We start from the raw sequence: 13,866 nt of genomic DNA, 5'->3' as shown, positions 1-13,866 counted from the left end.
TACACCTGATTGGCTAGATTTTCACCAGCACTCAGCACCCAGGGCTCGCAGCCCCTCTGAAAAGCTGGCCACTTCTTTCTGTGCCCGACTGGGAGTAGAGTCTATCGAATATCTGCTCCATAATAACCTGCCTCTCCCTCCATTGGCGGCTTATAGCTGCCCACCAATGCACTCCTCCAAAGCTCCATGCCTAGCCACTCCTTCCCCACGTGCCTCAGGAAAATGAAGCACCTTCCAGCACATCTGGATGGCTTGCAAAAGAGGACGTGAGGGGCAGAGTTAAGGGGCTCTCACAAACAGCCTGCCAGCTTCCCCTTTCTGTTTAAATCAAGAGGGATTCCAGGTTGAGGGCCTCTTCTGCTTGCACTGCAGCTGCAGTGCTAGGAGGAGATGGGGTCTCAGATCACTGCGGGCTTTATACTACCCTACACATACCCCTGCAAGGTTGGTCTTGTTTGTTCCTTCTCTTGGTACTGTCTAAATCCTGCATTGTGAGCTCCCTGGGGCAGCGGCTGCCTGTGTACTATTTGTTTGTACAGTGCTCTGCACCATGGTGCCTCAGTTGGGGTCCTTAGAAATAATAAATAATAGAAATTATTAATTAGAAATAATAATATCAGGGCCTCTTTCTGACATCACTATCCCGCTCTCACCCCAGTGTCACTCCTCAGCTGAGCAGTGGGCAGTGTTCTGGGGCCCCACAGGTCAGCTTCCCAGTAGAGGAGAAATCAGTGATGCAGAGTCTGAGTATCTCCTAAGTGTGACTTGCTTTATTCACACAAACACCAGTCCTGGAACAGAGGGGGTCAAACAGCACGGAGAGCAATCCCTTCTTCCAGGAATCTCAGCCCAGCACTAATGACCAGTTCCCAAGGAGCCTCACGAATTGACTCCAAACAGAGCCCATGACAGAGAGAAAAGTTTCCTGCCACTCACGTAGCCCCCTGTACGCAGAACCTTGACCAACCTAAAAGTAATAACACTAGCATTTCTTCCAACACTAAAAACTTACTCGCACATTCAGAAAAATTACTTGGAGGATATGTGTAATAGTGCCACCTTTGCTAATGCCTGCCATAGTCCCATATTCTGCAAAAGGGTAAACAGAGGCACAGAGAGGAGCTGTGACTTGTTCAAGGTCACACAATGGTCAGTGACAGAACTGGGATTAGAAGTCCTGCAGTTTCCAGCCATGAGTTCAGTCCCGTACATCACATGGCTTCTGAGATCAGACCAGTGGGGGAGCCCAACTCAGAAGCATGACTCTGATTTCTGATTAGATTCTCCCAAGGGATGGGCACCCAGAGATAAAAGCATGCTTATATTCAGGGCCCAAACCTGGGTCGGAGGCAGCATCTCCTCAATTCCTATTCCCTCCTTCTGGGAGATAAGGCCGCTCCACCCTAATGTTCAAACACTCTACGCCAGCAGGGTTGGACCTTTCCGCCCCAAATGGTTCAGGTCAGGGCAGGGCCCCAGGGTTCTGATCCTTTTCTGAACATGCCCAAACCCCTTTGGTCTTGAGATCGGGCCACATATCTGACGAGTTCAGGTTTACCCAGAAATCCAGCACTGCCGGCTCAAATGGGCTGGCAAGCGAGCGGTCATTTCACAGCTGTCACTGGCTGAAACCCAGAAGCCTTGAGCCCCTGCACCATTATTGAAAAAATGAATCAAACTCTCCTGTTCAGACTGGGTGGGGTCCAAGTCTGGGGTAGATTTCAACCAGTGCAAACCATCTTTCCTACCCCCACGATCAAAGGACGTGGTAAATACACCGCCTGGCCTGGGGTGGCTGGGCAGACCTCCTCCCCACCGACAAACGGTCTGGCAGCCACCTCAGGCCGCGTGGTGATAACTCAGGGCGGGAGTGAAATGGACGTGAGCAAAAGGCAGAGGAGGTAGCTAGCTCCGGAGGGGCTGATCAGTTCCCTGACCATGAGCGGAACTGATGTGACACACTGGATTTGCAGGGCCAGATTCCTGTCCGGCTTTACACCAGAGTAAATCCAGCGTCACTCTGTTAAAATAAAAAAAAGAGTCCCCGAGTATAGGTGAGAGCAGCGTCTGCTCCTTCTCCCTCCACAAGACCCGTCCACGTGCCAAAGCGATGCCAAGCTGACAGGCAAGAGAGATACAGCCGCGTTGTCATCGTGTGCCTTCCAGAGCACCGGTGGCACTGTGGGGAGCGCAGAGGGGCATGGACCAGCAGCAATCACAGGAGCCTTTCCCCAGTATGAGACAGAAGCAGGCAGCATGGCTCTAGGTGACGTTCCAACTCCCACTGAGGCCAGCACAAGTTTTGTCGTTGACAGCTATGGCGGCAGGGTCAGACCTAGCTTGCACGTCTTCCCCCAGCCGCTAGCAGGTGCTGAAGAGGCAAGGGACGTGGATATGGCCCTGCGGAGCGCCTACTGGTGCTAACGCTCCCTGCCCCTGGCATTCAGGACTGTGGGCATTGGTCATACCAGCTACCCTGCTGGCTTGGCAGCGTTTTACGTTCATTCTGCACTGGTGGAGGATCAGGCCCTGGAGCCTGGCTGCAGCCCACCCTGGTCACAAAGGCCCAGCAGGGCTCCCTGCAGCCTCTCCCCCCGTGGCAGACCTAGACCCCAGGCCCCTGTAGAAATCCCACTGACATCTGGACCCGGTTCAGAAAAACCACTTAGCACAACCGATGTGAGTACATGAGCTCTGCTGTCGCATCCCCAGGCAACGACGAGCGCTCCCCACCACGGCCTGCAGCCAGCGCTCCTTGAGCGCCCCAGCAGACCTGGCACGCGGCCGCAGGCAATGGCGTGCTGACGGCCTGCCTCCTTTTGAGCTAATTACCCGGTGTCTCTCATTACGCCACAAGAGCAGACCAGCCGCATCCCGCTGCCCCTGGCCACCGAGTGCAGCAACCTCAGTGTTCAACCAGGCCTTGCCGAGGGCCAGATTCGGCCGAGCCAGCTATTAGTCAGTCCGTTACCCTGAAATACAGCTGCTGGCTCCTTCCTTCCTAGCCCCCTCGCCCGGTGACGGAGCTGTTTGCTCAGGTCCCACGTGCTGCCCCCGACCCCAATCCCCAGAGGAGTGAATCCTAGCTTGACTCACCCAAGCCTGGGAAGCCCAGCTCAGGCCCGTCTGCAGGGCTGGTCGGTTCCTCACACACGCGCTCCTCCTGGGAGAATTCACTCTTCTCCCTGTCTCCCTGCAGCCTGGAGACGGAGAAAGGAGTTAGGGTCAGGGCATGTGTGACCCCCAGTGAATGTGTTACAGGTCCCCCTCTCCACAGGGGATGAATCTGTTACAGCCCTCAAGCAGGACGTCTGGGCTGTTTAGCTCAAGCTGTGACAGCTGCTACTTTTAGCTCTGGAGATCCCTGGTTCAAAGCGTTGGCCAAGAGGTCTACTGTCACGCATGCATGAAAAGCAGGGCCCTGGAGATGCAGCGTAGTCCCTTGGGGTAGGGGTTCGTTCCCCAGCCATTTGGGGACTGAAAGCTCGTTGGGCTGCCGGGCCGCAGACTCAACCGGCCCCACTTCCAGTAGCAGTGACAGGGGAAGCCAGAAGATCCGGGCCCCACAGCCGGAGGGGACCATGACAGAAAGGGTGAGTCAAGGAGGCAGCAGACCAGCTGGTTGCCAGGCTGCCTCTCCTGGCTGGGGGGAGGGATAGCTCAGAGGTTTGAGCATTGGCCTGCTAAACCCAGGGTTGTGAGTTCAATCCTTGAGGGGGCTATTTAGGGATCTGGGGCAAAAATTGGGGGATTGGTCCTGCTTTGAGCAGGGGATTGGACTAGATGACCTCCTGAGGTCCTTCCAACCCTGATATTCTATGATTCTATGATCTGATGCCAGCAGGGAGCTCATCTGGCCCTCCTCATGGCCTTTGGATTTCGAAATGGGCCTGGGACTCACTAAGGATTCATAGAATCCTAGAAGATCAGGGTTGGAAGGGACCTCAGGAGGTATTTAGTCCAACCCCAACTAAATCGTCCCAGCCAGGGCTTTGTCAAGCCTGACCTTAGAAACCTCTAAGGAAGGAGATTCCACCACCTCCCTAGGGAACCCATCCCAGTGGTTTGGGGGTGTTTAAACACGTGTCAGATCCTCATTCCTTCCGTGAGGTCAGTGATGTGATGCTTATGGGTCTAAAGAGATCAGGGCTTGGGTCGGGTGCTTCTCTTACTGAGACCAGTGTAACTGCCACTAGCTCCACAGGGGTTACTCCTGATTTACACCAGAGTGAGTGAGAGAGGAATCAAACCCTGTGGAGTTACTCCTGATTTACACCCGGTTGGATGGGTAGATCACACAGGGCTCAGGGGTTTGCTCCAAGTTGCTCCACACTTCCTACCCCAGTGTCTTGTTCAGCCACTTAGCCCGGGCAGGCTTTTCCCAGGGGAATTCTCTGTTCCACAGGGGATCGCGGTGTTCCCAGACAGCTGTCCATGGCACCACCCTGGGGCCTCGCCCCGCAGTTTGGCTTGGCAGTGGCAGGGAGCCCTCTCCCCTCCCAGTGCTGCACTCTTGCTTTCCCCACACAGAGCCCCAAGCTTGCGTGGAACCTGGTGGAGCCCAGGGAGTTCACACCGTTTGGAGATGCCTGCTGCGGTTCACAGCCCGCAGAGCCATTGGCTCAGGCTCCCTGCAGACTCTGGCATTGCTGCCAGGGTCACTGGCAGGCCACATTATCAACCTTTTCTCTGCATCCACAGAGGCTAGACACATCAGCATGGGCCTCCGGTGCTTAGGGGCTAGGTCTGACTGCACCGGCTAAGGGGGCAGGGAGTATCGAATGGGGAGCTGAAACGATGTGGGCCGCTGGGAAGCGTGGGAAGGATCCAGCTGTTTAACCACACAGGACAGACCCAGCCGCAAAGACTCATCCGAGCTCCTCTGATGCTGCCCAGCTGGACGCCGCCCCCCTCCCCACCCCCAGGAGTCTGTGGGACTGTCCCTCGGGTGCAGCTGTTATGGGATAGAGTTCGGTGCATGGCTCCTGCGAGCGTGGCTGGGATCGACACCACGGCGGGGGGTGGGGGAGGGATGCTTCCGGAAAGCAGTGGATGTATTGTTTCTTGACTTTAGCAAAGCTTTTGACACGGTCTCCCATAGTATTCTTGTCAGCAAGTTAAGGAAGTATGGGCTGGATGAATGCACTATAAGGTGGGTAGAAAGCTGGCTAAATTGTCGGGCTCAACGGGTAGTGATCAATGGCTCCATGTCTAGTTGGCAGCCGGTATCAAGTGGAGTGCCCCAAGGGTCGGTCCTGGGGCCGGTTTTATTCAATATCTTCATAAATGATCTGGAAGATGGTGTGGATTGCACTCTCAGCAAATTTGCGGATGATACTAAACTGGGAGGAGTGGTAGATACGCTGGAGGGGAGGGATAGGATACAGAAGGACCTAGACAAATTGGAGGATTGGGCCAAAAGAAATCTGATGAGGTTCAATAAGGATAAGTGCAGGGTCCTGCACTTAGGACGGAAGAACCCAATGCACAGCTACAGACTAGGGACCGAATGGCTAGGCAGCAGTTCTGCGGAAAAGGACCTAGGGGTGACAGTGGACGAGAAGCTGGATATGAGTCAGCAGTGTGCCCTTGTTGCCAAGAAGGCCAATGGCATTTTGGGATGTATAAGTAGGGGCATAGCGAGCAGATCGAGGGACGTGATCGTTCCCCTCTATTCAACATTGGTGAGGCCTCATCTGGAGTACTGTGTCCAGTTTTGGGCCCCACACTTCAAGAAGGATGTGGATAAATTGGAGAGAGTCCAGCGAAGGGCAACAAAAATGATTAGGGGACTGGAACACATGAGTTATGAGGAGAGGCTGAGGGAGCTGGGATTGTTTAGCCTGCAGAAGAGAAGAATGAGGGGGGATTTGATAGCTGCTTTCAACTACCTGAAAGGGGGTTCCAAAGAGGATGGCTCTAGACTGTTCTCAATGGTAGCAGATGACAGAACGAGGAGTAATGGTCTCAAGTTGCAGTGGGGGAGGTTTAGATTGGATATTAGGAAAAACTTTTTCACTAAGAGGGTGGTGAAACACTGGAATGCGTTACCTAGGGAGGTGGTAGAATCTCCTTCCTTAGAGGTTTTTAAGGTCAGGCTTGACAAAGCCCTGGCTGGGATGATTTAACTGGGAATTGGTCCTGCTTTGAGCAGGGGGTTGGACTAGATGACCTTCTGGGGTCCCTTCCAACCCTGATATTCTATGATTCTATGATTCTATGAGCGCAGCTCTCTCCCCTCCAGCAGGGCAGGACAGAGCTCCCCCTGCTTTCAGACCTGCTCCCCCCTGCTTTCAACCACCAAGACTTGAGGCACGATTGTGGCAGGCAGAGCGTGAGAATGACAGGGGTGACCAGCAGGAGCAGCCCCCCAGGGCCCCTCACTGTCCGTGCCCAGCCCAACCCCACCACGACTGTACATGCCCAACCCCCACCCTGCCCACTCACTGTGTGCACCCAACCCCCACCCCACCTCCAATCCCCACCACGACTCTGGGCCCCCCTAGGGTTGCCAACCCTCCTGGATTGGTCGGGAGTCTCCCAGAATGGGCCTCGATCTCCCGGTGGCTACAGAAGCCAAACTGGGAGATTTTAGGTCCCTAAACGTCTGGTTGGCAGCACAACGGGGCTAAGGCAGGCTCCCTGCCTGCCCTGGCTCTGCGCAGCTCCTGGAAGGGGTCGGCACATCTGTCTAGCTCCTAGGCACAGGGACAGCCAGGGAGCCTCTGCGTGCCATCCCTGCCCTGGGCACTGACTCCACAGCTCCCACTGGCCAGGAACTTCGACCAATGGCAGTTGCAGGGGCGGTGCCTGCAGGCAGGGGCAGGGTGCAGAGCCGCCTGGCTGCCCCTGAGCCTAGGAGCCGGACATGCCGGTCGCTTTCAGGAGTTGCCTGAGGTAAGCGCTGCCCGGCTGGAGCCCACAACCCAAACTCCCTCCTACACCCAACCCCCTGCCCCAGCCCTGAGCCCCCCTCACCCAAACTCCATCCCAGAGTCTGCACCTCTCACCTCCTCCTGCACCCTAGCCCCCTGCCCCAGCCCTGAGCCCCCTCCCACATTCAAACTCCCTCCCAGAGCGTGTACCCGCTCCTGCACTCCAACCCCCTGCCCCAGCCCTGAGCCCCCTCCCGCAACCAAACTCTCTCCCAGATCCCGCACCCCCTTCCGCACCCCAACCCTCTGCCTCAGCCTGGTAAAAGTGAGTGAGGGTGGGGGACAGCGAGTGACAGATGGAGGGGGGATGGAGTGAGGGGGTGGGACCTCAGGCAAGGGGCGTGGCAGGGCAGAGCAAGGATGTTTGGGTTTGTGCAATTAGACAGTTAGCAACCCCAGCCCCCCCCTCTGTATTTGCCCAACCCCTCACCCTGTTTGCCTCCCCCCACAACCGCTCACTGAGTGTGCCCAGCCCCCACCCCGTGCACGGACTGAGCCCCACATTCCTCATGTTGATCTCTGAAAGCCACCCCCAAGCTCCATGGTGTTAGCCTACCCTACCCCCGCAAATGCTCCCAGTGCCAATGAGGGGCACGGGAAGATGGCCCCGTGGTTTGTGTGGGGTGGGAAGAGTCAGGGGAGGGGAAGATGAGATGCCCCTGCCCGCAGAGGAGCCCCGTGCCCTGCACACTGTTGGGCAGGGAACTCACCGGTAGTGGAAGGGTGCCACGGTGGCAGTGGCCGGGTGACTTTGCTGCGGGACTGAGGAGAAGCTGATGGCCGGCTCCTTATTCTGCATGGGGCTGCTGGTGCCCAGTGAGATCCCCGGGGACTTGTCCTCACCCCTGGCTGCCTTGGGCACCCCGCTGCCTTTCCAGAGGGCTTCCGACACCCACTGGCCTTTCACCGGGCAGCTCTGGGGCCTCTTGGCACTGGATCCTTCTGGGACGCTGGCCAGCCCAGACTCACTGCACAGGCTGAAGCGAGACGGGCTCTTCCCCTGCAGGTGAGGGGTCTTGGCCAGCTCGGCAGCGCCACTCGGCTTCCCTGAGCCCTTCTTGGTGCCGTGGCTGCTGTAGGCCTCTCCGGGCTTCGGACTCTCCTTCTCTCTCTCTGTCCCTTGAACCAGAGCCTTCTTCGGAGCCCCCGTCGCTCGAGGTGTCGCCTTTGGCCCCCCCCGGGGGCTGCTGCCTGGAGTCCTAGTGCTCTGGCTGAGCCCAGACTCCACCCCGTCAGCCCTTTTGCACTCCGATGCCTCTGCTGTCTCCGGCCCAGGCCCGGCCTCCACGGGGGCTTTAGAAAGGCTCTTGGGCTTGGAGCCTTTGGCTGCCGGACTGCCAATGCAGCCTGGAGCCTTCCCCGGCCGTGGTGATGCCGCCCGCTGGGAAGGGGGGGCCCCCAAGCTGCTCTGCCTCGGGGGCAGCTTGCTCTGGGACATGGTGCGGGGCACTGGGATAGCAGACGCATAATGGCTCCGGCCAGTCACGTTCACGTTGGCCGTCCCATTCATCGTCAGAGGGTCTGCGGGCTGGGGAGGGAAGAGAAAAGCAGAGCAGATTAAGGCTGGGCTTGGGGGCAAATGGGGGAGATGCTCCTAGACGGGGTGCAAGAGGGGCCCCTCAGGCAGCGTGGTGCTCAGACTAGGGGGAACAGAGGAACTGCTGGGGTTTGGACTAATGAGGAGACCCGTGACCTTGCCCATTGGCAACAGGATCCTTTCCTTGGCCTCAGGATCCCTTAAAGATCTGCATAATAGGCTCCCCCTCTCCAGCCCACCCTGCTGGAGGGGATGGGGTCCCTGTCAGCCCCAGCCATTTACCCCGGATCCTTTACCCCGGGACTGTATTTTTGGAGCTCTGCTTGGACCTTGGGGAACTGACTGCAGAATCCAGGCAACGGAGAGGCTGTAGTTTCTGCCTGGCTATAGCCCGGAGAGAGCATGATCACAGACAGGGCACCGCTCCTTGGGGACCCTGAGCTGGCCCAGCCGAGGGGAGCTGGCTCAGGGGCCCTGCTTCTCTCATGAGCACAGGGGTGTCCTCCGGCACACAGGACCCTGCAGTCAACTTGCCAGGACCCCCAGTGCTGCCCTCTGGATCCGATCTCATGGCAGTGACAGCATCGCTCATCAGCCCTGCCTACCCCATCCCCACAAGGATAGACCACTGGCCCTGGTTTAAAAGCCCATCCCAATCAACTGCAAGAGGGGCTGTACCTGGGATGCTTCTGGCTTAGACAGAAGCAGGAAACATCAGCAGGAAGCACTAAAAAGAGGGTTACTTCATTCAGAAACATTTAAGATCCATTCTTATAGGTGATTTCCACCAAACCTTTGGAGCAGAGATAGCATAGATCATGTCTCTGGCCTATGGCATCACAGTCTTTCTTAAACTGGTATCCTAGCTACAACTACAGACACAAACAATCTTCCACACAGCTTGAGCTCCAGCTTTGTTGTGCTCATTCACCATGGACCATACCCTCTCTGGACACTACACAGCACAGAGACACCTAGAGGTTTGGTAATATATTGCAAGCAAACATAGCATCACATGCACCAACCCTCTCCCAGATCCAAACCCACCTAAAACTTTGGAGACGTCCAACTCCAGATTCACAACTTGCAGCTGGCCCCCGTCTTGTGGATGGGTCTGAACAAAGCTCCCTTTGTCATCCACACCCCACAGACCTCCGGGAAAGCTGGGATCCAGGTCTGTTGCCTGGAGCTGGGTCCCAGTGCTGTTTTTGAGGTTCCCCTTGTCACAGTGCTGTGGGGGCGGGGGGGAGGACCCCAGTACAGTGGCCAGAACGCAATGGCCATTTCCCTGATTATCCATTTCTACATGATTCCTCTCCATCTCCTCACTTGAGCCACATTTCAGGGAGATTCTCACCTGCCCCCTATGGTGCCTTGCCCCTGAAAGCAGGGGATGAGGCCCAGCCACACAGAACAGGTCACCGTCTGAGCCCTCGAGTGGCCGAGAGGAATTCCTTTCATATGCTGGAGAAAAACGGGCAGATGAAACGATTGCAAGAATTCAGTTTCCATTAAGAAGCCGCCCGGAGTCCATATCGCTCCCCCCAGCACTTTAGTCAGATTACAGGAAATTGAGGTCACGACCCGGTTTGGGGTTCAAAGCAACAACAGATCTGAAGAGCCCTAAGTGCAAAGCACTCTCTCACTCTCTGTGAAATCAGCTGTAAACACTCAGCCAGAGCAGGTGAATGCTACCAGGATCTAGTGCTCTGCTCAGCTTCCAAGCTCCCTGTGTCTCCTGCCAGGACCCAGGCTTGCTCTGCTCAGCTAGTGCCAGCCTCTTCCCTGACGGGGTGCAAGAGCATTCTCCACTGCAGCATTGCACCTCCCCAGAGCTCCTGCGCTGGCCATCTCTGTCTAAATCTCATCTGAACACCCAGCTCTTCTCCCTGGTCTCTGCCTCCGAGGCTCTCTCCTCTTTCCCGTATTTATCACTGAACTCTACGAAGTGTCCCGGGATGCGTAACAGCCTCTACCCACCATAAACTAGCGTATTAAAGCACACCTGGGTGGGCACTGCCAGCTGGCTAACTGCAGGCAACAGAGAAACTCTCAGCTGGGCCTATCAGACTGAAGAGAGAGGCTGGTATCACACTGCGTGGGTTCTCCAAGGGCTTCCGGGAGACAGGATTTGCGACCGTTCTGGGGATCTCGCGTGCTGCACGTCCCAAGTTGCCTGCACGCACTGAACCAGACCTGGTGCAGGCGGGTCCGACCCCAGCAGCGTCAGACTGGCCTCTGATCCGCCCCCAAGCTCAGACATAGCAGAGAGAGGCAGCTGCCCGAGGCTGACTGGGATCTCTGATTCAGGGCCACCCGGCCCCAGCGGCAGGAGACTCCCGCTGTACCTGGCACAGGGTCCAGCAGAGGTTGGGTTTAGCACAGCTCAGCTCTGACGCAGGCCTGATGGGCCCCCAGAGACCTGGGTTCCAATCGAGGCAAATCACTTCACCTACCCTGTGCAGCAGTTCCATGGCTGTGAAACCAGCTTCATAGATTCCAAAGCCCGAAGGGACCAGTGTGATCATCTAGTCTGACCCCTGTATAGCGCAGGCCAGAGAACTGCCCCACAATAATCCCTAGAGCATAACTCCCCTACCTCCTGGGACATGTGAGTGTTAAGCCATTGATGGTGAGCTGCTCGGATCCTACAACGACAGAGCAAATATCTACATAGACAGAAATCAGGCCTCTTATTTAGGGGTCTAACAAGAAGTGCCCAAATAGGAAACTTGGCCTTAACCAGGCTGGGGGCACAGACGCAGAACAAAAACAGGGGATAGCCTTTCCGCCTCCCAGCACCTGCTCTGCTTCAGGGATCCAATAAAACTCCTAGTGACGTTATTATTTTGTATCTTAATCTGAATTGTGGTTTGCCCCTGGGGCCATGATCCCAGAGCAGGCAGCCTCCACCGAGCACAGGCCAGGGAACAGATCTCCTCTTGATTTCCTTCACGCAGGCAGGTTTGCAAGACAGCTGTCAATCACTCTGTGCCGTAATTCACCTAAAAAGAGGACGGCTGACCCTAAACTCCATCGCTGTTTAGCCCCTGGAGTCCTTATATGCTGCCCTGAAGAGGAGCTGACTGCCTTGTGCCCTGAACACCTAGCTCGGCAGAGAATTAAGCAGAGCAAGAGCTGATTTATTGCAAACAGATTAACCTATATCACTGCCACCCCCAGACTGGTCCACTCCACTGGGTTCTATCAGACATGCTCCCATTGGTAGGAAAGGCCACCTGCTTACTTGGGGGCCTTGCACACATGGAAGCAGGTCTGCAGAAGAGCTCAGCCCCCAGCATGCCGAGCTCATTGGAAAACCTGCCCCGTATGGTCTATTTCACCCGTGACCCATAGCACCACCCTCCGGAGAACGAGGCCAGCAGCGCCTGGGGCAATGCAAGGTTAGCGCTGTGGATGCTAATGGCGTATTAACCAGGTGGCATGGGGACACCCACTGTGTCCTGAGCCAGCCATGAGCAGCTTCAAGTACAGCAGACAGAGACAGGGCCTACGAGTGTGTATGTGATAAATGGAGGTGGGGAGCGTAGCAGAGGAAGCAGCTAACAGAAGGGAGTAAGTGAATGCAGGTTCCACCCCCGCCCCCCCGTAAAGCATGTGATGGCCTGGTGGGGCTGGGTGAAACTGGAGAGTGTAGAGTGTAGCCTGCGGGATAAAATTCAAGTACAGAAGGGGGCTTCAAACCAAAACGCAGGCAGGTCAGCACCCAAAAACAAAGGTAAGGCACACCTGAGTGGGCTCAGCAACTGGCACGATGCAGGTGGAGGGTTTTGGCTGGAGGTGGGGGTATGTGGGAGAGAGAAGGGGAGACACACCGAAGAAGGAAGGAGAAGGCAGCAAGGAAGTTTCAGACACAACCTAAACAAGCCCTGGGAGTGTGACCCTGAGAAAAGCCTAGAGGGAGAGCTTTTAGGCTGAGTATTGGCTGAAAGGGGGCTGGAGATGTGAGCAAAGAAACTAACTCCTAGAGTTTGAGTCCTGCTGTGTTCAGGGAAACAGGACTTTATGTACGTTCTTGTAAATCAACATCACTGTGCCAAGGATACCCGATAGGGTTGCCAACTCTGACTGAAGCTATTCCGGGAAATTCCCACCCCCCCCCACCACCCAACATGACTTAATGTCATTTTCTTAAAATATCCAATTAAAATCTCCCGGATTGCTTTCAACAGTCACTAGGAGATCAACGCCAATTCCAGGAGACTCCAGGCCAATCCTGGGAGGTTGTCAACCATAATACCCGACTCCACCATCACTTTCTCCTCCTAGCGAAAACAACCTGCCGGACCCCACAAACTTTGGCCAACTGCACGGGTGAAAAGGGGTAACAGCAGCATGCTCTGCCTTCGTGGTATGCCAGCTGCCAGCCTCCCTGTTGGTAAGTGGGAGTGCACTGGCCCATCGGAGTCCTAGGGAGGGTCAGTTAGTATGAAAGGCTGCGTTGGGCCCTCAGCGTTGGGGGGTCAGAACTGACGGCAGAATGGGGACCGAGGAGTCCAACTCACTCCACACATCAGCTTGGAACTGGCCCACCACAAGCTGGCGGTTTACATTAACCCTTGCTCCTGGGGTCAGCTTACATGCTCGAGATGAAAGCAATTCAAGACGTGCAGGGTGGCGAAAGGGTGTTCTCAGGGCAGCAGGGGGTGTTGGGAGATTGCAGATCATGTTTGGAGATCCCCACATTCACATGGCATCGAGTCGCATCAATGAGCAGGATCCAGTTAGTAAAGGAGCATTTCTGAGCAGAGGGGCAGACGGCTTTGCTAACTCGCCGCATGCCGTGGGGAGGGTGCCTATGGCAGGCTCTTCTCTCATTATCTTTTGGAGCCCTGCTGCTCTTATTGCTCCTGCTATTCAGCCTGGCTGCACTTCCTTTGCGGCCTGTTCAATCGATTTCACACTCGTTCTCGTCAAGCCCGGAGGAGGCATCCGGGTGAATCTCTCCCTTCAGTGCGGAACCAGGATGGGCTCGGCGCGCTTTGCACGATTATACCAGCACGTGGCATGCACGAGGAAGGGGGCTGGCACCTGTTGGTCTGGGAGAACTGGTGCACGTGTGAACGTAACGGGGCCAGGAGAAGAGCCTGATGGTCTCTGTACGTCTCTGGAACAACTGCAGCACATATCAGTGCGAGCTTCCCGCATGCTATGCTGGAGGGACGACGTCTAGGGCCAAGAGGGCCTGGGGGTCTGCCTGGCTCGGTCCCCCCTTGGTCTCTCGGCGGAGACGCCCTCTAAGGCACCCAATTAGCAGTGACTGTGATGTGGTCTGAAACCTGACAGCTCATTTCACAGGGGCTGTGTCTGGTGCGTTAACCACATCTAAAGCGGGGAACAACTTTCCACCCCTGATGTGGGCTGCTTTGGAGC

The 13,866-nt window shown here is 56.1% G+C and overlaps 1 protein-coding gene across 6 annotated transcripts in view; it reads right to left on the bottom strand.

The window, feature by feature from the left end:
- NAV1 (neuron navigator 1) overlaps positions 1-13,866 on the bottom strand; it is a 292,762-nt gene that overhangs the window by 195,853 nt on the left and 83,043 nt on the right. For all 6 annotated transcript variants that reach the window (XM_073319526.1, XM_073319524.1, XM_073319528.1 and 3 more), the window contains exons 2-3: positions 7,646-8,463; positions 3,097-3,200 (exon numbers count right to left, since the gene is read on the bottom strand). In XM_073319526.1, coding sequence (XP_073175627.1) covers positions 3,097-3,200; positions 7,646-8,445 — 904 coding nt within the window. In that variant the 5' untranslated portion in view covers positions 8,446-8,463. The remainder of the gene's footprint in view (positions 1-3,096; positions 3,201-7,645; positions 8,464-13,866) is intronic.

Source organism: Lepidochelys kempii, chromosome 21, assembly GCF_965140265.1.
Source record: "Lepidochelys kempii isolate rLepKem1 chromosome 21, rLepKem1.hap2, whole genome shotgun sequence".
Taxonomy (NCBI): domain Eukaryota; kingdom Metazoa; phylum Chordata; order Testudines; family Cheloniidae; genus Lepidochelys; species Lepidochelys kempii.
Note: the sequence above shows the minus strand (reverse complement) of the source record. Positions and strands in the feature narration are given on the sequence as shown.